This window comes from Tasmannia lanceolata, unplaced genomic scaffold (assembly GCF_043159265.1).
Source record: "Tasmannia lanceolata isolate RefF3 unplaced genomic scaffold, GAP_Taslan_0.1 ptg000012l, whole genome shotgun sequence".
Classification (NCBI taxonomy): domain Eukaryota; kingdom Viridiplantae; phylum Streptophyta; class Magnoliopsida; order Canellales; family Winteraceae; genus Tasmannia; species Tasmannia lanceolata.
The window spans coordinates 18,749,318-18,773,800 of NW_027518689.1; the positions used below are offsets into that span (position 1 = coordinate 18,749,318).

The window sequence follows — 24,483 nt, forward strand, 5'->3', positions numbered from 1 at the left end:
AAATTAAGGTCATTCACCTGCTAAGTTGAAAACCCGAAAGGGCAGCTTAGGCAAAAATTAAGGTGCAAGCCCGCTGAATCGAAAACCCGAAAGGGCGGTTCAGGCAAAAGCTAGGGCATGCGGTCCGCCGAATCGAAAACCCAGAAGGGCGATTTGGTCATGGTAAGATAAGATCGAAGAAGACAAAACCTCAAAACAGCTCTCCAATCCAAATAGGTCAAACAAGCCAACTCTGCATTCTTGTAACTAGGGGAAACAAAACCAAACAATCCAAAAGGAGTTAGTAATAATCCGAGGGGTATTACTGAACTAGCAAATTAAGTACACATATTTATCTATGGATAAATTCTTCTTTGAAAGGCTTGACCTGCCAAATAAAAAGATATAAATTATTCTCAGAAGCACGAATCATCTCCCCATTTTTGTTGCACTCCAGTGAAAAATTTCTAAAAATCATCTTCAGTGCACTTGCACATGTATTTCTTTATTCTTCTTCCCCCAAAACTGCGACAAAAGAAAGAAAGAACCAATTTTCTCCAATTGATGCAATAAAACCCAAGAGAAAGAGTCTCAGAAGCAATCAAAATAGCCGATCAAGTAAATCCCAATCCAGACAGGGTAGATACATGAAAGGACAATCAGTAGAATCAACAAAGCCATCAAAGCCCAATCCAGACAGGGCAGTTCACAGTCAAGCAATTCAGCAGAACAAAAAATGATACCGGTTCACTTAATGAACTCCAGATGTAGTTTCCTTGGAAATAATGTACCCCTGCATCAACAGAGAATTCAATAAAATCCAAGTTTGTTTCGAAAATTTTTGTAAAATCCGTTTGTGCATTTTTCCGCAGTAATAAGAAACAATCAGTCATTGCAAGAACTCTCAGGATTTAGTACATCCAAGCTATTTTCACCAGGCCATTTAAGCCAATCCTCTTTGGTTCCCGTTTCGTTGACCCCCAGTCCCGCTGGCCCTCGTCTCATTAACAGACAGGCCTTTTCCGCAGACAGGTCGATTTCACAGGAAAATCAAATTTTCGTTAACTCCCATCTCACTAATTCAGCTGCACCTCAAAATCTGACCTGAGTTGCACCCGCACCCGCCTGCACCTCAAAATCTGACCTGAGTTGCACCCGCACCCAGCTGCACCTCAGAATCTGACCTGAGTTGCACTTGCATCTACCTGCACCTCAAAATCTGACCTGAGTTGCACTTGCATCTACCTGCACCTCAAAATCTGACCTGAGTTGCACCCACACCTACCTGCACCTCAAAATCTGACCTGAGTTGCACTTGCATCTACCTGCACCTCAAAATCTGACCTGAGTTGCACTTGCATCTACCTGCACCTCAAAATCTGACCTGAGTTGCACCCACACCTACCTGCACCTCAAAATCTGACCTGAGTTGTACTTGCATCTACCTGCACCTCAAAATCTGACCTGAGTTGCACTTGCATCTACCTGCACCTCAAAATCTGACCTGAGTTGCACCCACACCTACCTGCACCTCAAAATCTGACCTGAGTTGCACTTGCATCTACCTGCACCTCAAAATCTGACCTGAGTTGCGCCCGCACCCACCTGCACCTCATAATCTGACCTGAGTTGTACCCACACCCACCAACACCTATCATCATCTCTTCGATCATCCGTAATCTTCAGCCACGCTTTTTGCATCATTAGGATAGAAAAACATGTTGCATTAAAAAAGAAAAAAAAAATCACAAAATTCTGCATTAGTCTGCATTTAGGATTGCATTACATTGGGGGGGTATCGGGTTGTTTTGTTTGGAATGTTTCATTAAAATTGCCATAGAAATACAAATTGCTGCATCACATCGTCCATCTGAATGTGACTATTGTCAGTTAAAGTTTCGCAAAATAAGAATGTCTCCTTAGCTTTGGCAGGCGGTTACTAATTAACCTTTGCCAAAGAGGGGCATCTGTAGACACCCTCATTTTGCTGCACATTAACCAACAATAGTCTAAAATATTGATCCGTGGAATTTTCTCTCTAAATCTCTCAATCTCCCTCCTAATGTCCGAAATGTCCGAAATGTCCAAAATGTGGCCCGAAAAATTGGAAAAATACCTTGTTTAGTGGCCCGAGTATAGTGAATATTGTAAGAGACCCTCTCTTATGTATTTATATACTTGAAGTTGCCGAAACCCTAATCCAACCCAATGGATCGTCAATCGGGGTTAAATTAGGTAGGGTCGCTTCACAGGCCGAACCCTAATTCTGCTCCGAGATCCGATTTTTATCGAGTCATCAAATCAAGGGTTGAGATTAATTTGGGTGTTTTCTCAATAAATTAAGATCATTTGGTCAAAATTAAATTAATCGGGGTCAGCCCCAATCCCGATCGGACATTAAGTAGCTCAATTGAGGAAAAACATACGAAAACCCACGGATCAATACGAAAAAATGAGAGCCGTAGAAATTATTCAATCCTATGATCAACAACAGATTTTAAACTCATTAATTGGTGGTTTAACGGCTGGGATCATCGATCCAAAGCTGATCGAGTTGGTTGGTCCAATCGAATCGACAATTTGATCAAACGGTGGAAAAATGGTCCGCCGTTAAAAACCGACGGCTCTCATTGGATGAAAATTTTAAATTTGTAATTTGTATGGCAATATTGGGCTTAAACGAAAGAGTAAAAATCAAGGATTCAAAAGGTGAAAAAATTATCGAAATCGGATGCCAAAATCTCCGGAAAACGATATTTTTCTGTTTCCGCGAGTGTTCTCTCTCCTCACATTCTCTCTCCTCTCACCACACGTTTTCCCAAGCTTGGGAAAACGTATATTATTTTCCTCTCCCCTATTTTTGAATATTGTGTGGATACCTTAAGATTTGGTGAAAATCTTTGCAAATTAGGAATAGAACAAGTGTCATAATATTACTAGTTCAAGTAATTGCCCAAAATTGAGAAGGGGACATGTCCACACTTTATTGGAAACCAAATATTCTAAAATTTGGACGTTTCTTTTCTCATTCTAAATTTGCAATGACACATGGCATGCAATGAATTGTTTCTTTAATAATGCAATCAATCTTCACTATTTAAAACTCTTTCTATTCTTCACAAGCCCACCAAAATTGGACGTTCTTTCCTTCATATATGGGTGTTTCCAAAAGATTGGGTTGGAATATTCTAGGAGCTTTTCATCCATACCATCAAATTGTCTCTCACCTTCAAGTTCTAATCTCCACCCTACCTTTCCCTCTCCTCCTAACTTAGTAACCTTGGTCACCCATTCACCTATAAATACCCCTCCATTGCTCCATCTCAAGACAACTCAAGACTCCCTCTCTCTTTCTCCCTAAGAAATTCGCCCTCCTCTCCCTCAACTCAATACCCCCTCTCTCTTAAAATTCATCCAAACCTCCGCCCCCATCTCTCCATTTCTTCATTTTCGGAACAGTACTTCGAAAGCAAGGAATCATCGTCTTCAAAGGAATCCAATAAAGAAACGATCGCCATCAAACTTCGGAAGAGGTAGGCCAAATTTAGTTTTTTGTCTCGTCCCTAAAAAAAGAAGAAAAGATAATCATGCCCTTCTCTTAGATTTCAATATTGGAATTTTCGATATTGGATTATAAAACCAAAATCGAAACTTTCATAATTGAAAAATTGAAAAGACTTGCTAGATTTGATTGGAAAAGAAGAGATTAGCATAAGTAATTAAAAGGTGAACTTGGAGCATTTATCAAAGTGTCATTCTTTTTTTATCCTCACTCTCAGCTAAAAACCGAAAGATCTAAACCCCTGATGCATATGATTAATTGAAATATGTGCTTGGCATGGTTATGAGTCACCCAAATCTATTTCAAAATGCATACCATGCTGCTGCACATATCAATTCGGTTCCCTGTGTGTATCCCTCCAAAGGCCCCATGTGCTATGTAGCACATCTAGACTTGTCTGGTCAAACCCCGGCCAGCCACACCCGGCTCAACCGAATCAACTCAACCCAACCCAACCCCACCCAACCTAATCAAACCCAACCCAACTTGTACTCCTAGCTATCCCAACCCAAATCGGCACCCATATCTCAAAGCCGCACCCCAATTTACAACCCAAGTTGGACCCTTACCCATGCAGCCCAACCCTTACCCCCACCTATACCCTCACACCTACAGCCCTTTCACCCTCTCCCACCCATACGAACAGCGCTCTACCCCTCCCTCACCGCCCAACAGCCCCACTCCCAAACACAACTTGGGTTCACCCCTAACCAATCCAACCCGAACCCAACTCACCCACGCGCAACTTGAGTCGAACCCAAAACCCACAACCCGACCCCACCACCATCCCATAGCTAATCGGATCAATAGCCTAATTTCCGATTCTGCCTCCAACCATCCTATGGCCCATTCGATTCCCAGGACCCGCTCGGCCTTATGTGCTCTTCCCTAACTCATGGCTCATTCAGCCATGTCAATCAATCCCAGCCTATCCCACCGAAACAGCCATGTCCAAACCATAAATGCTTAAACCCATGTTGCCCAACCCATATCGGCACCCATATCTCAAAGCCGCACCCCAATTTATAACCCAAGTTGGACCCTTACCCACGCAGCCCAACCCTTACCCCTACCTATACCCTCACACCTACAGCCCTCGCACCCTCTCCCACCCACACAAACAGCGCTCTACCCCTCCCTCATCGCCCAACAGCCCCACTCCCAAGCACAACTTGGGTTCACCCCTAACCAATCCAACCCGAACCGTACCACCCGAACCCCAACCCGGACCAGCCCGGTCCAACCCAACTCAACCCGACCCAAACTCATGACCTTAACCCATACGGTTCATTCAACCCAAACCGGATTCCACTCCAACCGGCCCAACCTGGATCTAACCCAAACCTAATCCGACTCATTCTGGTTCAGCCCGGACCCCACCCGACTCAACCAGGGTCAGCTCCGACCCACCCGGATCAGCCTTTACCCGGTTCGACTCAACCCAATCCGGTTCAGCCCCAACTCACCCGGTTCAACCCAACCCGACCAGGTTCAGCCCTTACCCGGACCCAACTCAATCCAACCCGGATCCGGTAACCCAAGGTCGCATCCCCACCCGTAGCCTAAAGCCACACCCCTAAAGCCGCATCCAAGCCGCACCCCAAGCTGCCCAGCTCTAGCCCAATCCTTAACCCAAACCCACGGACAAATCGGCCTTGATCCAAACCCATGGCCTACTTGGCCCTGACCCAAAGCCTTAATAGTCCACTCAGCTAGCTAAACCCAATCCCTTCCCCATCCATTACATCATCACATCTCACCCCATTTCTACATGCATCAGACCCCATATACCATCCTCTCACATCTCATATACTTTTAACACACAGTCACTACCCTTGTTATCATGCCCATAGCCGCTAACCATGTGCCATGCCCATTCACATGATTCCATCCCCAATAGACTATAATATACCTCTTCCCTCATCCATGTTATTTACTCCATCTCACGTCTCATAGCTATCATACCCTTAGCCTACATAGAAAAGCATTCATCTAATCCATCCTCCTAACAATCCATTCGGTTACCACATTTGACTTCACATTCACATTCCCGCCCATACAGCACATACCCCATCCCATCTCCACTTAATTTTTTTATCCAACAGAACCCAAACCCATTTCAACCGCAAACCCAACCCTCAAACTCAACTGAGTCAACTTAAGTGAGTCAATCCTCTATCCAATCAAGGTGCAGCTCTTTAACCAAGTTGACACGCCCAATCTAGTTCGCCTCACCCAAGCCTCAACCCGCACCCCAATCCGCACTCAACCCGAACTACCCGATTCAGCCTAATCCAAGCTTACCCAAACCCAACCCGGTTCGGCCCCAACTCGGACCCGCAACCCGACCCCAACCCAGTTCAGCCACGAATCGGTTCAACCCAGCCCAACCCGGTTCAGCCTTAAACCCCTAAACCTGTTCAACCCCAACTCACTTGAGCCTAACCATTAATCCAATCAACCCTTCCTAACTGAGTTACCTCTTCTTTAACCCAACCGAGTTGCATCCTTATGTCCAAACCCATTAGCCAAAACTTCATCCCTTTTTATTGACTCATTGATGATTCCTCTGCGATTAGCTCCTTCGAGGCTCGTTCCCAATTCAAAAATCTCTTTCAAAAATCTCATTCCTGAACCTGATTCCCAATTCCCAATCCCAATCATGATCCAAACTCCATCGGAACTACGTGTGGCTTGATCCTCACCATGGGGTACGTAGGCAACTTGGCACTCCCAAGTTCAGTCGCACCTTTCCGCACCTTTCCGCACCTTTCCGTACCTTTCCGCACCTTTCTGTACCTTTCCTCTCCTTTCTTCTGTCTCTTTCATTTTCAACACCCTTCTTCATCTCTTCCATTCTCTTCTCACCCTTTCCTTTTCCTTAAACCGTTTTGCATGTTAGATGTTTCCTTCTGTTTAGTCGCATGATTAATTGCATGTTTAGATTTCTTTATTTATTATTTGTCCTCATCATATGCTTAGAAATCACATGTTTAGCCATCTTGCTAGTTGTGTTGATTTGGTTTTTGCATGCTTAATTACTTTGTTAAATTTGGAACTCTTTGGAATAAAAAAAAGAATCTTAAAAGAATCTAAGAACTTATATCAAATTGGAAAACTTCAATTCAAAATCTAAACCTCCAAATTCTTAAATTTTAGGTTCTAGGCTTGAAAAACTTAGAAATGGCACTCTAGGTTCCCCAATAGAATTCTTGGATCCAAATTCTCACAGAAATACTAAGATGCAACTTAGGTCCATTGCATTAGATCTAGGTTCATATAGCATAGGTCACTTCACCTCAAATCAACCAATCTAATTCAACTCAAACCGAATCTCACCAATCTCATAAAATGTCAAAAACATTCACATAGGCACATAGGCATGTAGTTGCATGTAGGATGCACTCCTGGCCCGCATGAGTCTAAACTGTGAACGGCTAAATCATTAGTAATGTTTAGATTTCTAAAATAAAATTCACATTCACCCCCTTAGTTAAACCTGAATAATTAAAGCTTTCAAAAGTTAGGCAAGGTCGGTGCTGTACACCTCGTGCGGTACACCTTCCGACTTCGTAACCAGGTAACTTACCCAGAACTCAAAACGTAGACCAAATTAACAGAGTTAATCATGGGTCCTAGATCCCTAATCTAGGTGGCGACTCTGGTCAGTTGCTTCTTTCGTGAAGTTAGGACTTTTATCTTAAATTTATGAAAAAAGCAATCATATTCAAATCCAATGGACAAAGGCGCTATCATCATAAAAACACACACCCTAGTGGGACCACCCCCCTCGGGAAGGGATCCACACCCGTATTAAAATTAATTGGTTAAGTGAATGGTTATGTAGTGGACCAACATGTTGGGAACCTCATAACATTCCAAATTATCATAAGAATTGAGTTCCAAAAGCCCAAAGTCAAATAGCAACAAAAACAGAAAAATCTGCTTATTTTGGGCTTCTCGGAACTCCGAGAAATGGTCTAGTAGTATTTTTCAACTTCTGGCTATTCTCTCGGAACTCTGAGAATTTTTATCAGAACTCCGAGAAATGGTCCAGTAGTATTTTCCATCTTCTGGTCGTTCTCTCGGAACTCCGAGAATTTGTCTTGGAACTCCGGGAATTTCTCGGAGCTCCGAGAATGGTTCTCAAAACTCCGAGAACGTCGCGACAGCACAGAAAAGAGCCGTTGGGTTTAAAATTAAAAATTGATTTTTGGTGTCTTTTGATACTCACACCCCCAAACGGTCATATCTTTTCTGAGGGCTATAAATACTCATTCAAGAGGATTATCTACCTCTCTTGAACAATTTGAAAAACATCCATAAGCATTCAAATAACTTGCAAAACCCATTAGCTTGAGACTTTGTTTTTATTCTCCACGAAACTTGCCTTGCAGTTGCAAATCATTTGAGTTTGGATTTAGGGCTTTCATTTGCACCCTATTGTGGAGAGCACTCAAGGGGACTACATCGTGCATCAAGCTTTCAAGAGAAGCCAAGCAATCTTCATTTTCTATTCTTGTAAAGGTTGCTAGGGCATCCTATTTTTAATACTGAAATTCCAAGGGTGGTCCCGAGTACGGCAACTATGAGGAGTGAGAATTAATTAGATTTCTAACAAGTTTTAATCTTTTGAAAACTCAAACCAAAATTGGAAATTAAGAGATCAAAATGAAATTCAAGCACACAAGTTAAATCTAGAGGTGCAATGCAAAGTAAAGAGCTAGAGTTCAAGAGAGAGTGCACCCGAGAGAGTGCACCCGAGATTTAAAGTGGTTCGGTCCTCAAAACGCGAGGCCTACTCCACTCCACCAACAAAGACCCGTTGATGGCTTCACTAAGAGATCTTCTTAACTTCGGCGAAGATCGGTGCCGATTACAAATTCCGATCACCTTTAACCTTAGTGGCAATCTTCACCACGGAGAGTGGGCTACGCTTCTCTGAACACTCGCCCGAATACAATTTCTTGAATACGAAAGAAAGAACAAAAATCCCTCACAAGGGTTTACAACTTTGCAGAAGATGTACAAATATAGCCTATAGATCCGAATCCTAATCTTAGATGATGAGAGGCATAAACAAGTTTGATTCACTCTAAGGATGTTCAAGTAGGTTTTTAGAGTGTTAGGATTGATGGTCTTGAAGTTTAGAATGCCCATATATATAGGAAAACCAAAATATGAACGTTCAATGGCATTGTGGTAATTCCAGCAAAATTCCCAACGGCTCAAAATATGACCGTTACAGTGTTCTCGGAGTTCCGAGAAAAAATCTCGGAGTTCCGAGAATACAAACAGAAGATGAAAAAAAGTCTACTGGACCATTTCTCGGAGTTCTGAGAATATTTCTCGGAGTTCCGAGAATTTCTCTCGGATTTCCGAGAAGCCTATGAAGAGCAGATTTTCACTTCATGTTTTTGGGCTTCCAACTTAACACCAAGTTGGGATTGCTATGAGGGTTCAAAGGTGTTGGAACACCACAAAGACAATCACATATAAATTTTGGGTGTGTGTTTATTTCCTTAGTTATGCCTCTTAAAATCTAAAATTAAGATTGGATTTTATACAATCTAAATTGACTTCGATCTTCAATGCGATTCTTCAAGTCTTCATTTGTCTTGGATCTTCGATGTCTTTGGCCTTCATAAGCGGTCCAATGCGAGCTTATTTGGCCTTAATCCAAGCAATGATGTCTTTAAGCAATTATGATCTACAACTTAGACAATCAAACGCATTAGTGATCATAAATCACTTGTGTATTGGAATCATCAAAATAAGATGGGAATGCCAAGGTGGAAACCATTGGGCTTACAAATACCCTAATGAGTAGCGCTTAGAACTCGGCGGAGAAGGAGAGTCATTGTAAAGGTGTCAAGGGCATCCTCATTTAATACCCCTTGGGAGTGTAATCGCCTCGGAGCCGGGAATCGTGGAGGTCTCACATAGTGGAAATCCTTGAGGACGATCTCAAGAAGAGTGGAGTAGGGCTTTGCCCGAACCACTATACATCGGTGTGTTCCTTCCTTGTCTTGCACTTTCATTTTTGTTTGGTTTGGCATTTCCTTTTGATTTGATATTATTTGAACTATCCAAAATCTAATCAAGAGAAGAAAAAATCAAATTAGGTTTAATACTTCAATTTAAAAAGGTATAAATTGTTGATAAAACCAATTCACCCCCTTCTTGGTTCTATAGACCTTTATTTCAATTGGTATCAGAGCCTCGTCTCTACTTTGTTTAAAACCCTAACCGGTCTAGAGAAAAGATTCTAAAAATGGCAAACTACCCTCAACACCATGAAGGATACTCAAACACTAGGCCACCTTATTTTGATGGAACAAATTATGGATTTTGGAAAACCAAAATGAAGATATTTTTAACCCAAGATTACCAAATGTGGAAAGCCATTCATAATGGATATACCTTGCCCACTAGAAATCTAAATGAATGGACCGAAGCCGAACAACAAGCCTCAAACTACAATGCCAAAGCCATGAATTCTTTAATTTGTGCTTTGTCACCCGGAGAATTCAATAGTGTTTCAAACTTGAATTCGGCTAAGGAAATTTGGGACATCTTAGAAGTTACCCATGAGGGAACTAACCAAGTTAAGGAATCTAAAATGAATCATCTATTTAGGCAATATGAACTTTTTCAAATGACACCCAATGAAACTATTGCCGACATGTACACTAGATTCACTAACCTAGTAAATGGACTAAGGGGACTTGGAAAATAATTTTCAAATAGAGATTTAGTGACCAAAATCCTTAGATCCCTACCTTTATCATGGGAATCCGAAACCTCTGCAATCACCGAAGCCAAGGACATGAACACATTAAACAGGGTCCTTGATAACCCATGAGATGATTTTCAAAACAAAAGCACCCAAAATTGAAAAAGGAAAATGTGTTGCTTTTGCTTGCAATTTAGGTGATGATGAAGAGGCAAAGGGAGACATGGAAGATGAGGTAGCCCTCCTAACAAGAAGGATCAAGTTCTTGCAAAGGAATATGGGAGGCATGAGAAATAGAAGGGCCAATCCTCCATTCATGAAGAAAGAAGAGCTCGGTGACGGATCATCTCAACCCCGATGCTACGGATGCAAGAAACTTGGACACATTCGCCCGGATTGTCCACTCAACAATGAGCCTACTTCAAACAATCGTTTCAAGAGAAGAGAAGGCAAGAAAGGAATGACCGCCACATGGGATGAGGACAATGAAAGTGAAGGTGAACCAAATGATGGAGAAGATTGCTTGATAGCAAAAAATGTATGCTTCATGGCTTCAACAAATGACAATCAAGAGGTAAGTACTTTAAATGATGTCATTATTTTAAAAGAAGTTCTTGATTCCTTGCAAAGTGCACATGATGAACTTGAAATTGAACTTGATAAAAATGCATCACTTGAAAATTCTCTTTCTAGCATGACAAAAGAATTTGGTTGGTTAAAGAAAGATCATGAGTTTTTAGATGATGAAAATGAAAAATGTAAAGTTGAAATTCATGATTTAAATGCTACCATCAAGATTTTAAATAAAAATCGACAAGAACTATCTATTGAAAACAACAAACTAAAGCATGAAAATAGTAAATTATCTCATGAGTATGATGAGTTAAAGAAACTTTTTGAAAGATTTGAATATGGTTCATTAAAATTGGATAGGCTTGTTAATATTCAAAGATTGTCACATGATAAGAGTGGACTTTGACATAAATGGGATACTACAATGTCAAACTATAAAAATAAATTTGTGAAAGCTTTTTCTAGTGGTACTAAAACTTATTTTTAATGTGGTCTAGAAGGACATTATAAGGTTGCTTGCATGTATGCTAAACAAGATAAAATCAAATTGAACACTAAAGGAAAAATAAATGAACTTAGCAAGATTATGAAGATTTGGGTACCTAAGGGATCTCACTTGCCTATTCATATGTAGGTATGCCTTAAAAGCCATAACTAGAAGAACACATGGTACCTTGATAGTGGATGCTCTAGACACATGACCGGAGACCTCACTCAATTTGCATCCCTATCACTCAAGGATGATGGAGATGTTACCTTTGGAGGTGATAAGAAAGGAAAAGTTAAAGGAGAAGGCACCATAGGTAACTCTACCTCTCACATACATCATGCACTTTATGTTGATGGCTTATCTCATAATCTCATTAGCATTAGTAAATTGTGTGACAATGGTTTTGAAGTAGTCTTCAACCCCGACAAATGCATTGTTAAGAATAAGATAGATGGAAAAGTGCAATTCATAGGTTCTAGAGACAATAACATTTACACTATTGGGCTAGATGATCTTAGACTCCAAAATGTAACTTGTCTTAATGCCATTAGTGAAGATTCTTGGTTATGGCATAGGAGGTTGGGTCATGCCGGAATGGATCTCATTTCAACCCTCTCCTCAAAAGACATTGTTAGAGGGTTGCCTAAGTTCAAGTACACCAAAGATCACATTTGTAGAACTAGTCAATTAGGCAAACAATTGAAGAGCTCATTTGCCCCTAAAAATATGATCTCAACCACTTACCCCTTGCAACTACTTAATATGGATCTTTTTGGACCAATGAAGACAAGTAGCCTAGGTGGAAAGAGGTACGTGTTTGTCGTTGTGGATGACTACTCACGATTTGCATGGGTCATATTTTTACCACATAAAGATGAAACCTATGAAAATCTTCTTAAGTTGTGTAATCAAGTCCAAAATGAGAAAGGTATTGCCATATCTTACATTAGGAGTGACCATGGAACGGAATTTGAAAATGTATACTTTGACACTTACTGTAATGAACATGGCATCAAACACAACTTTTCGGCAGCTAGGACACCTCAACAAAATGGGGTTGTAGAAAGAAAGAACCGAAGCCTCCAAGAAATAGCTAGAACCATGTTACATGCAAATGATCTCCCTAGATACTTTTGGGCGGAGGCGGTTAGCACCGCTTGCTATATCATAAATAGGGTATATATGAGGCCAATTTCTAAGAAAACACCTTATGAGCTTTGAAAAAACTTGAAACCAAATATAAGCTACTTTAGAGTGTTTGGTTGTAGATCCTACATCTTGAACATTAAATATAACTTACACAAATTTGATAAGAAGTCAGATGATGGCATATTCTTAGGGTACTCTACACATAGCAAGGCATATAGAGTATTTAATAGAAGAACCCTAGTTGTAGAAGAATCCATGCATGTTACATTTGATGAGAGAGAGCCAACTCCTCAAGAAATGCCACATGATGAGAATGAACCTATTGAACACCTCTTACCTAAGACAAATGCTTCTCCCCATGCATCTACAAATAATACATTACCTAGTGAGGAAGTTGAGAATGTAGATGATGACTCATTACCTAGGGATATGAGAATATTGGTAGATCATCCTGAATCCCAAATCTTAGGTGATGCCACATCGCCGGTAAGAACTAGATCATACTATCGAAGTGTGAGTAACAACTTAGCGTTCCTATCCGAATTAGAACCTAAGTCCATCAAGGAAGCCGAAAAGGATGAATAATGGTTGATGGCTATGCAAGAAGAGTTGAGTCAATTGAAAGGAGCAAGGTGTGGAGGCTAGTGCCTAGGCCTAGTGATCATCCAGTCATTGGCACAAGATGGGTGTATAGAAAAAAATGGATGAAAATGAAATTATCACTAGAAATAAAGCTAGGCTCGTAGCCCAATGGTACAATCAGGAGGAAGGAATAGACTATGATGAGACATTTGCTCCTGTTGCCCGTATGGAAGCTATTAGGATACTCTTGGCATATGCATCTCATAAAGGAGTTAAATTATATCAAATGGATGTCAAAAGTGCCTTCCTAAATGGCTATATCCAAGAGGAAGTGTATGTTGAGCAACCTCCAAGTTTTGAAGACTACAAACATCCAAATCATGTCTTGAAGCTTGATAAGGCTTTATATGGGTTGAAGCAAGCTCCTAGAGCTTAGTATGAGAGGCTTTGCACCTTCCTAGTAGAAAAAGGTTTTGAGATGAGCAAGGTGGATAAAACATTATTTATCAAAAGAGAAAATCAAGATATCCTCCTTGTCCAGATTTATGTGGATGACACCATCTGTGGCTCGACTAATCAAAAAATGTATGATGAATTCGCAACTCTAATGAAAAATAAATTTGAAATGAGCATGATGGGTGAGTTAACCTACTTCTTAGGACTCCAAATCAAACAATACCAAAATGGGATATTTATAAATCAAGAAAAATATACAAAGGAGTTATTAAAGAAGTATGGTATGGATAGCAGTAAGACATCAAGAATTCCCATGAGTACAACTACTAAGTTAGAAAAGGATGAATTTGGCAAATCTGTGAACCAAAAGATGTATAGGGGTATGATAGGTAGCCTACTCTATTTGACAGCCAGCAGACCAAATATTATGTTTACTGTCTGTCTCTGTGCTCGATTTCAATCGGATCCAAAGGAGTCTCACCTATCTGCAGTCAAGAAGATTTTCAAGTACTTAAGAGGAACCCAAAGTCTGGGACTATGGTATGAAAAATCTACTGCCTTCACTCTCATTGGATATTCAGATGCAGACTTTGCTGGATGTAGAGTGGATAGGAAAAGCACTAGTGAGACTTGCCAATTCTTGGGCAAATCACTTGTTTCATGGTTTAGCAAGAAATAGAATTCAGTAGCTCTGTCCACAACAGAAGCAGAATATGTGGCAGCTGGAGCTTACTGTGCACAAGTCCTATGGATGAAAAGCACATTGATGGACTATAGAATTAAAATGAAAAATATTCTCATCCAATGTGACAATACTAGTGCTATAAACCTGACAAAGAACCCCATACAACACTCTAGAATCAAACATATTGAGATTAGGCATCACTTCATTAGAGATCACTCACAAAAAGGAGATATTTGCTTAAAATATATCAACATTGAGGAACAATTGGCTGATATCTTTACAAAACCCCTTAGTGATGATAGAATATGTTATATCCGAAGTGCCTTGAACATTTGGAGTACGGATCAAGTCAAAGAAATTGCCAGATAAATACTTTGTGCCTTTCACCAGCTTATCTATATAGTATATATATATATATATATATATATATATATATATATATCATCCTTGTTTGGTAGTATCTGCATGAATGAGATGTCAAACATTAATCTTAAAAATCACTCAATTGATACTCTTAGCCTTCTTAGTTCTCTAAGATGGAGAGGTACCTTCACCTTAATTAAAATACCTAACAATTTGACAATATGTCAACATCTAGATCATGAACAGGTATATGTGCATTACTTGGCTACATATTTTATACCATAAGCATTGATTTAGGGGGAGTACCGAACTCAAATCATCATTCACTCCTATTTGCTATACATCTTAGTTTGCCTCATTTGAAAGATTAAGGGGAAATTTTATAACTAATCAACATGAACTACTTCTCGAATATCACTTTATTCATGTATGAGCTTAAACCTTGATTAAGTTCGCCCTTTTTGTCGATGACAAAAGGGGGAGAAGTTTAGAAATTGATTATCTATTCACTTGCCTATATACACTATATGCTTTTACTTGTTATCGTTTATCATTGTGCATATATTGAGGGGGAGTTCCAGCATTCACTTGCCTATTATGTCACTCCACACACACCTCATAATCAATTTTGTTTGTCATCATCAAAAAGGGAGAGATTGTAAGCCCAAGGGTCTACTCTCCTATCTTGTTTTGATGATTCTAAACATAATTGATTATGTTCTTGAATACTAATCAATTTGCCTTGAAGTGTTGTGATAAGGTAGGGTGATCATAGAAGAAACCATCACATTACTTGGTCATGCTTGAAGATGTATCACACAAGAGTCAAAGGAGCTAGAGACCACATGAGACAACTCACCTTGGAAGAACAATTAATGTGGAGCTCACCTCAACACACTCAAGCAATGCAAGCACACCATAGAAGATCTATGAAGACCAAGACCAAAGAGGAGCGTAACCATATTTAGATTTGTTGTACATCCTCTTTCTTTGATTTCTAAGTCAAGGCAAAATCTTTCAAATATATTTTTCAAAACTAACCACACTCCCCGTATTAAAATTAATTGGTTAAGTGAATGGTTATGTGGTGGACCAACATGTTGGGACCCTCATAACATTCCAAATTATCATAAGAATTGAGTTCCAAAAGCCCAAAGTCAAATAACAACAAAAACAGAAAAATCTGCTTATTTTAGGCTTCTCGGAACTCCGAGATTTTTCTCGGAGCTCCGAGCTCGGAACTCCGAGAAATGGTCTAGTAGTATTTTCCAACTTCTGGCAATTCTCTCGGAACTCTGAGAATTTTTCTCGGAACTCCGAGAAATGGTCCAGTAGTATTTTCCATCTTCTGGCCGTTCTCTCGGAACTCCGAGAATTTGTCTCGGAACTCCGGGAATTTCTCGGAGCTCCGAGAATAGTTCTCGGAGCTCCGAGAATGGTTCTTGAAACTCCGAGAACGTCGCGACAGCACAGAAAAGAGCCGTTGGGTTTAAAATTAAAAATTGATTCTTGGTGTCTTTTGATACTCACACCCCCAAACGGTCATATCTTTTCTAAGGGCTATAAATACTCATTCAAAAGGATTATGTACCTCTCTTGAACAATTTGAAAAACATCCTTAAGCATTCAAAGAACTTGCAAATCCCATTAGCTTGAGACTTTATTTTTCTTCTTCACCAAACTTGCCTTACACTTGCAAATCATTTGAGGTTGGATTTAGGGCTTTCATTTGCACCCTATTGTGGAGAGCACTCAAGGGGACTACATCGTGCATCAAGCTTTCAAGAGAAGCTAAGCAATCTTCATCTTCTATTCTTGTAAAGGTGGCTAGGGCATCCTATTTTTAATACCCTAAGCAGTAGCGCTTAGAACTCGGCGGAGAAGGAGAGTCATTGTAAAGGTGTCAAGGGCATCCTCATTTAATACCCCTTGGGAGTGTAATCGCCTCGGAGCCGGGCATCGTGGAGGTCTCACATAGTGGAAATCCTTGAGGACGATCTCAAGAAGAGTGGAGTAGGGCTTTGCCCGAACCACTATACATCGGTGTGTTCCTTCCTTGTCTTGCACTTTCATTTTTGTTTGGTTTGGCATTTCCTTTTGATTTGATGTTATTTGAACTAACCAAAATCTAATCAAGAGAAGAAAAAATCAAATTAGGTCTAATACTTCAATTTAAAAAGGTATAAATTGTTGATAAAACCAATTCACCCCCCTCTTGGTTCTATAGACCTTTATTTCACAAGAAAAGCAACATGTACTGCCAAGCCAAATGTGGGGCCCACATGTGAGATAAGTGTTGGAGTGTATAAAATGATAAAATAACACCCACTCCACATCAAAATTATACTGTGGGACCCACGTTTGGGACTGATCTTGAAGTATAAATGATTTAATGGCACCACTTTTAACAGCAAAGCTTTTGGATAATTTGGTCATTTGACATATGTAAGGCCAACCCAAAAGTGGGGCCCACTTATGATGAGAATGTTGAAGTATACATGAATAAGCGCTACCGATTCTAGCAAATTCAACTTTTGGGTGAGACATACATGTGAGGGAAGTGTGGGAGTGTATAAATGATTAAACCAATTCAACTTTTGGGCCATATGGTGAGACATACATGTGAGGGAAGTGTGGGAGTGTATAAATGATTAAATAATACCAACTCTACAGCTTTTAAGTTTTGAATAATATGGTGGGACCTACTAGTGAAGTCAGTTCACCATCTTGATGTTAAAATCCACATGTAAGGTCAATCCAAACATGAAGTCATATTTACCATGCTCTGAGGGTCCGAGTCGGGGGCGTGACAGTGCTTGTTTCATTTCTGAAGCTTGGTTATCCTTATTGTGCCGAGTCTGTTCTGTTTGGAATTCAAATATATATATATATATATATATATATATATATATATATATATATATATATATGGGGAAAGTGATTGTGAGCGGCCCCTCATATAAGCTTATATGAGGTGACCGCTAAAAACATGGTGGGACCCACATTTTTTGGGTGATCCGAACCGGTCATTTGATAGGCCCTGACATAGATAGGGGGTGCCCAAAAACTCAGCTCCATAGGATCATCCCAACCCTTCGTACTATGGAGGTGAAAGAGGGGAAATTGGACGGGTAAGTGGGCAAATTTATACCCACCGATTTTCCCCTCTTTCACCTCCATAGTTCTAAGGGTTGGGATGATCCTGTGGAGCTGATTTTTTGGGCACGCCTTATCTATGTCAGGGCCTATCAAATGATCGGTTCGGATCACCCCAGAAATGTGGGCCCGCCATGTTTTTAGCGGTCACCTCATATAAGCTTATATGAGGGGCCGCTCACAATCACTTTCCCCTATATATATATATATATATATATATATATATATATATATATATATATATATATATATATATATATATGAGGAAAATGAATGTGAACTTCAAGCTCATATAGCTTATATGAACTTGAGGGCCCAAACACATGGGTCCCACATTTTTTGTGATGATCCAAACCATTCATTTGCAAGGCCCCATCATAGATAGGGTGTGTACCAAAAATCAAATCCATTGGATAATCCTAACCCTTCCAAAAGCGGAGGGAAAAAATGGGCAGATTTGTGGCAAACGGTGTCTGTCCATTTTGCCCTCCACATTTGGATGGGTTAGGATGATCCTATGAAGCTGATTTTTTGTACACATGCTATCTATGTAAGGGCCTTTCAAATGAATGCTTTGGATCATCCTAACAATGTGGGCCCACATGTGTTTGGGCCCTCAAGCTCATATAAGCTATATGAGCTTCAAGCTCACAATCATTTTCCTCTCTCTCTCTCTCTCTATATATATATATATATATATAATATGGTCATGTGAGATCTGTTTATCTATGGTAAAATCATTTTAAGAAAAAAACAATTCATTCTTACTTCTTCTTAGAGAACTAAGTAGTAAGGTGGTAGGTGACAAATTAATCCTATTCAGCTTGAATACCTGACATTTAATCTCTAGTTCAATTGCGATTCAACTTATAGGTATTGTATTAGCGTTGAGGTACATGTTTTAGTGTTTGTACTTAAAAGGAATTTTTTTTTTTAGAAATAAATGAATTTAGTTTAGTCATTGCAAGGGCGATGAAGGCACTAGCCCAAGCCCATCATTAGGAGATTTGCCCAGTTCAAATAACACTCCTCTCTTTTATTTAAAAGACTTGCCTAGTCTTTTATATGTGTGTCCCCTAGACATTTGATCCCCTCTTTCATTATAAGAGCAATAAAAGAGTCATCTTGAGCCCACCCTTTTAAAGAGACAAGCTATGTTTCATGCAGAAAGTCGTACCCTTTTAAGACACACCTTATCTCATTGGTGAGTCTGCCCATAGGAGATTGTCTAAGTCTCAAATAGAATATCTTCTATTAGTTAAAAACCAGCTTGGTTTATTAGTAGCCTATTCCCTTTTTATCATTGCAAGGGCAATGATAAGGTTACTTGGAGCCCACCTCGATGTTTAGGAGACTTGCCTAGTCTCACTGGTACCCTTCTTTATCTCTTCTTCTTTTAGGAGAGACTTGCCTAGTCTCACTAGCACCCTTCTTTATCTCTTTTTCTTTTAGGAGACTAGCCTAGTCTCATTAGCACTCTCTTTTTAGGGTTGTGCACTAGGAGTCAGTCCTTAGTATAGGAGTCTGTCCTTAGCTAGAGAGTCAGTCATTCTTTTAGGAGTTTGTCCTATCATCATAGGGGTTAGGATTCTGTCCAACCTCTCATCAAGTCATGTGATTTTATCCAGTTCCTTGCAAGGTATAGGATGCTGTCCAACCCTTGCAGAGCTGTGATTCTGTTCATTGCCCGCAAAACATAGGATGCTGTCCAACCTTTGCGGGATATCAAGAATCTGTCCTACCCTTACGATGATAGGATTCTGTCATCTTGTGTCAAAAACAACAAAAACACTTAAAAAAACATCTGAAAAATAAAAAAATCTCAAGTCTTAGGAGCGTACTAGGAAGTCTGTTCCGAACTACGTTGTCTTGATCCCTTTCCACAGGGTACGTAGTGCAGCTTGGGATCCACATCCCAGGTCCAGCCAAACCTTTAAAAATAAACATTTCAAATCTTCCAAAAATACAAAAATTCTTCAAAACATTTTCAAAAAGATCTTCCTCTAGAGTTAGGAGTCTGTCTTAGATGTTTGGGGTATTTTAGAGTTAGGAGGCTGTCCTGTTTGTGTTAATATGTTGTGTCTTGTCGTGTGAGTGTCTTTAGAGTTAGGAGGCCTCGAGTCCTGGTCGGTTAGACATTTAGTCGAACCGATGGCTAGACTAGGAAGCATATAGTCAACCCATGGTTTTCTTTAAGATGCACAGCCTAGTTACACATTGGATGTAGGGCCCACCTGCATTAGCTTAAGGCTAATCAACTTGCATTAGTTAGGGCATATAGAGAGTCCTAAAAACTACAATTCACATGAACTTAAGCAATTGTACAAAAAGCTTTAAAAATCAGTCGAGTCTAGTGGATCGAGTCTAGGATAACAGTTCTAGATGGTTAGGCATCGTAGTTTAGAATAGGTCATCGAACTACGTTGATTATGTTTCTTCCAGAGGCCGGGATACGTAGAGCAGCCAGGGTGGATGGCCATTCTTGTCCGAGTCAAGTATTGCATTAGAGTTTTAGGATTCGTCTTGTCGAGTCGTGTATAGAATTGAATTGTGTTGTGTGTTTTACTGTGTTTTCTTACTTTCATGTACAAACCCTATACCTTTAGCTGTAGCCTGCATGTGTTTGTACACCAGAACTTAGACATCATTTAGACAATTCACTTAAAATCTAGCTATTCTTAGGTGACACTTCTTTCACTTCTTCATGTGTGCTTATTATTTATCTCCGAGACATGAATGATTAGCTAGACGTCTTCTCGGAGATATTCATTCCCATTTCATATGACTTTCGCCCAAAACTCTTCAAAATCAATAAGTAAATGGCATAAGAGACCAGGTGTTTGCACTTGGGCAGATGATGTGCTCTTTGTACCTTCCAAATTCGTAACCCGGCACGAACCTTCTTTTTATATCTCTGGTTATCCGTTGCAACAGAGCATAGTATGGGATCGAGGGCCCACTTCCTAGGATGACGACTCTTCTTTGTTTAAGGTACGTCTTGAATCCGGGCTAGTCCCCGAATCGAGAGGTATCTCACCTTTTATCGCCACTCATGTTGTGAGAAGCACTTTTTCGAGAGTTCCTTGGTAGAGCTCTCCATTCACATGGATGATTCTACAGAGAAAACTTCTCTCGGGGGCTCGTCCCCCACCTCTCGGATCGGGGTCCACAGTATCAAATATAAACAGGGGATTATCAATGGTACCCACTGTCTTCCCGGAAAAGTAAGCCGGAAAAACCAGTGATACAAAAAAAAAACTAAAAAAAATAACGTTCACTTACCTATTTACGCCGGGAAACTAAACGTCGGAAGGAATAAGATGGTGACGGTGACGGCGACGACGAAGGTAGATGAAAGGGCAAGGGTTTTAGAGGAATAACAAACTGAGATGCACGGCGACGGCGGCCACCATGATTCTCCGGCCACTCTAGGGTTTCGGAGGAAGAAGAAAACGTGGGGGGGGGGGTTTCCAAACGGTGAAAAAAAAAAGGTGAAGTAAAAAGTAAATCTCGCTTGTTTTGATTTTTGGGGGGTTTTCAAACGTACGAGGGCATTTCTGTCTTTTTTCCAGGCGGGAATTAAATGTCGACCCAACTTCAACATGTTGGAATTGGGTGACGCCAAACCAACATTTCCCTATTTTTCCGACGTCATTTGGAAATTCTTCCTATGGAAAATAAGGTACTATAAGGGCTTACACCATATAAAATCTGGGTCTTTCAAGTGAAACAACATTGTATAAACGCCGTGAGTTACTTGCAAAGGTCGTTTTCAAATACCTCGCCCTACTTCTCTTTATCAATTTCTAACGAGAAAGCAAAAAAGAAAGCAAGAATCAGTTCTTCTTTGTATCTTATCTTGTAAGATGATAATCTTCTCTTAAGCTGTTTTTGTTCTTTTCTTCTCTCCCACTACGAATCAATCAAACTGGAGAAGATTAACGAAGAGCGAAAGAGCAAAAGATCGAGTTCTTGTAGAATGATTTCCGTCACAGGTTCGCATTCTTCCATCTTCCTCTTGAAATGCCCTAACCCTAACCCTAACCCTAGTGCGTGTTAGAAAATTGATGTGCAAATCTGTAATTTAGGATTTGAGAATACCTTATAACAAATTAACCATTTAACCTCACAACTTGAAGACAAAGATCAATAATACTATTTTCTGCAATAATAATCTGTAAAGAAAAAGAGAAATTGTTAGATCACTTATCGAGTTGAGGCACGAAGAATCTTCGCTGTCCTTAAGGCAAATCTCGCCCCCACTATGACGAATCAACGGTGCAGATGGGCGTCTCGGCGTATGCCTCCAGGATACAACAACTCCCGCTCCAGGGGTGTACAATCACGCAGCCCAGATGCCTAAGAACTCGCTTATATTTGCCAAAAGCCTTGAGCAAAAAACCAGAGAAGAGAAAGAGCAGAAGAAGAATCCGTCAAGGATATCTTTCTGTTTTCTCTAAAACCGATTTTATAGAAAGGTAATCGACACGTTAGGGTGAAATGCCGCACTCTTTTAGTGCGTGAGAGATGTTTTCCAAACGGTCACTAAACCACAATTAAGGAATCTCAAACGGTAAAAAAGAGTTAAAACAAAATAAATAAATTCTTGACCGTTAAAAGGAAAAAATAAATAATAGAAAAAGAAAAGCATTAGGTCCACGCGCGCGGCCGGCTGAGCCGAGCCGGGCCGGGTGGTGCGCGTGTGTGGTAAGATCAAAAGCCCACCGGACCCAAGTGGGCGATCCGTGCGCGTAGGATCCCCATGACCTCTTGCTCATTCACAAGGCTAAGAGAGTGAAAGTATATATATATATATATATATATATATATATATATATATATATATATATATATATATGGCCACTCTCATCCTCTCACACTTCCCATCTAGGACTAAAGTTTTCTCATGACTTTAGTCTTTTTGGAGGGAAGCCCAAGTAATTTGACTGAGAAGTCCAAAAGCATACATATGTGCTCTGTTTGGTTGCTTGTAGATGGGTGGGAGATCTAGAAAAGAAGTCAAAGGGGAAATTAAAAGCAAATCAGTCAACGGGGAGATTGGAAGCAAATCTAAGAAACGTTGTTTGGTTGCGTAGAGAGATGTGAAGGAGATTGTTGGTAAAAGGCGAAAAAGCGTTTGGTTGCAAGAAAAATAGCAGAAAATTAGCAGGGCTTTTGCAAAAAGCGCATTTAGTTGCAGGAAGATTGTTGGGATTACTTCAGAGAAAGGAGACAAAATTTGTTTTTTATAAAAAAAAAGTAGGTTTTTTATAAAGAAAAAAATGGACATTTACATTGACCCTAGAATAGAGAATGTATATTGATCAAGGGTGGGACCCATACTATTTTTGGACGGTTCATTCATACCGAATGAGGGTGGGACCCACTATTTTGGCTGGGATAAACATTTCTCATGGAAAAGTTTTTCCTAACAAACTAGAAAAAGAGTTTCTTCTTTAATCTATCCACGATTTAATGAGGAATAATATAGTTATGGGTTGCCTAGAGGTATATCATTATAAAAGGGAAGTCCTTGTAAATAAAACTGGAATTCCTATGGTTCTAACTTTTTTTCCTTTCAAGCATTTTACTCATACAGCCACAGAAAAGGCATTCGTGGCAGGGGAAATTGAGGGAACCTATGTCTGCAATGCCCCAAGAAGGAAAAACTGAAGATTGGGGAAAAAATAAATAGAAACCTGCATAACATTAGCATGAGAAGAATTAAAAAAATTCTCTTTCTTGAATTGAGCTGGAAACATGAAATTCTTTGTTAACAATCAAAGCTTTAATAGAGTGGGGCAATCAGTCCCCACAATATTAGTTAGGCCCTATTTTATTTACATTTTGAGTCCAGAACTATTTATTAGGCTCAAAATTGTGTTTAATTTTGAGGCTAATGATCAGTTTTGGACTCAATATCAATTCTAAAAAAATCGAAATGAATAGGGCCTTGGGAGCAGGATAAGGCACGATTTTTTCCTGTTTTTACAATAGTACATTGAAATGTTACAGAACTGGGACCTTGTAACTGTATCGCAGAAGAAAATGTTAAAGAGCAATGTACTTCACACAACATATACCTTTATGGTCAAATTCAAATTTTCCTCTGAAAGACTCATTGCATACATTCCTGTTTCTTCACTTCTCTATACAAGTTACAAGCATGCAACAATAAAAGCAAAATACAACAGCAAGTATAATCCACACATCACAAATACTACATAGTGATGTGAAGATGCAAAATAACATTCCAGCAATGCCTACCATCCGATATTACACCTTCGAAAACCAAACAATCACAGCTGCCATAATCAGAATGAAGCCCAAGAGGCAGCAATGCAGGTACAGCCGCATGCTGCGAAGGCGATACTTTTCCACTTGCTACGCTCCTTCAGTATTCTTTGATACTCTGCATCACAAGTGGTCCCAGCACTGTGCTCTGCCTACCACCTGCCGCAAGCGCATCTTGGAGCTTTCCCCGCCATATCTTGCCAACAAAGTATTAAGACCAAACACAGCATATATGAGGAAAATATAAATAATCAGAATATGAGAAAACTGTACAGGTAGGCTAGAAGCCTACCACCTGCAATGGAACTTCATAATTCAACAGAAGGCAACTAAATTAAGCATAATCGAATATAAAATTTGCAGATTGCAACTTAGTACAATGATTCACCTAGCAAAAGGCAACAAAAGGCAACTTAGTACATCTAACAAAAGGCAACAAAATTTTGCAGATTGCAACT

General features: G+C 39.9%; 1 protein-coding gene across 1 annotated transcript in view; it reads left to right on the forward strand.

Moving 5' to 3' along the window:
* Window positions 1-24,272, forward strand: part of LOC143888594 (uncharacterized) — a 51,093-nt gene extending 26,821 nt beyond the window's left edge. The window contains exon 5 of the mRNA XM_077393036.1: window positions 23,989-24,272. Coding sequence (XP_077249151.1) covers window positions 23,989-24,272 — 284 coding nt within the window. The remainder of the gene's footprint in view (window positions 1-23,988) is intronic.
* The last annotated feature ends 211 nt before the right edge of the window (window positions 24,273-24,483 follow it).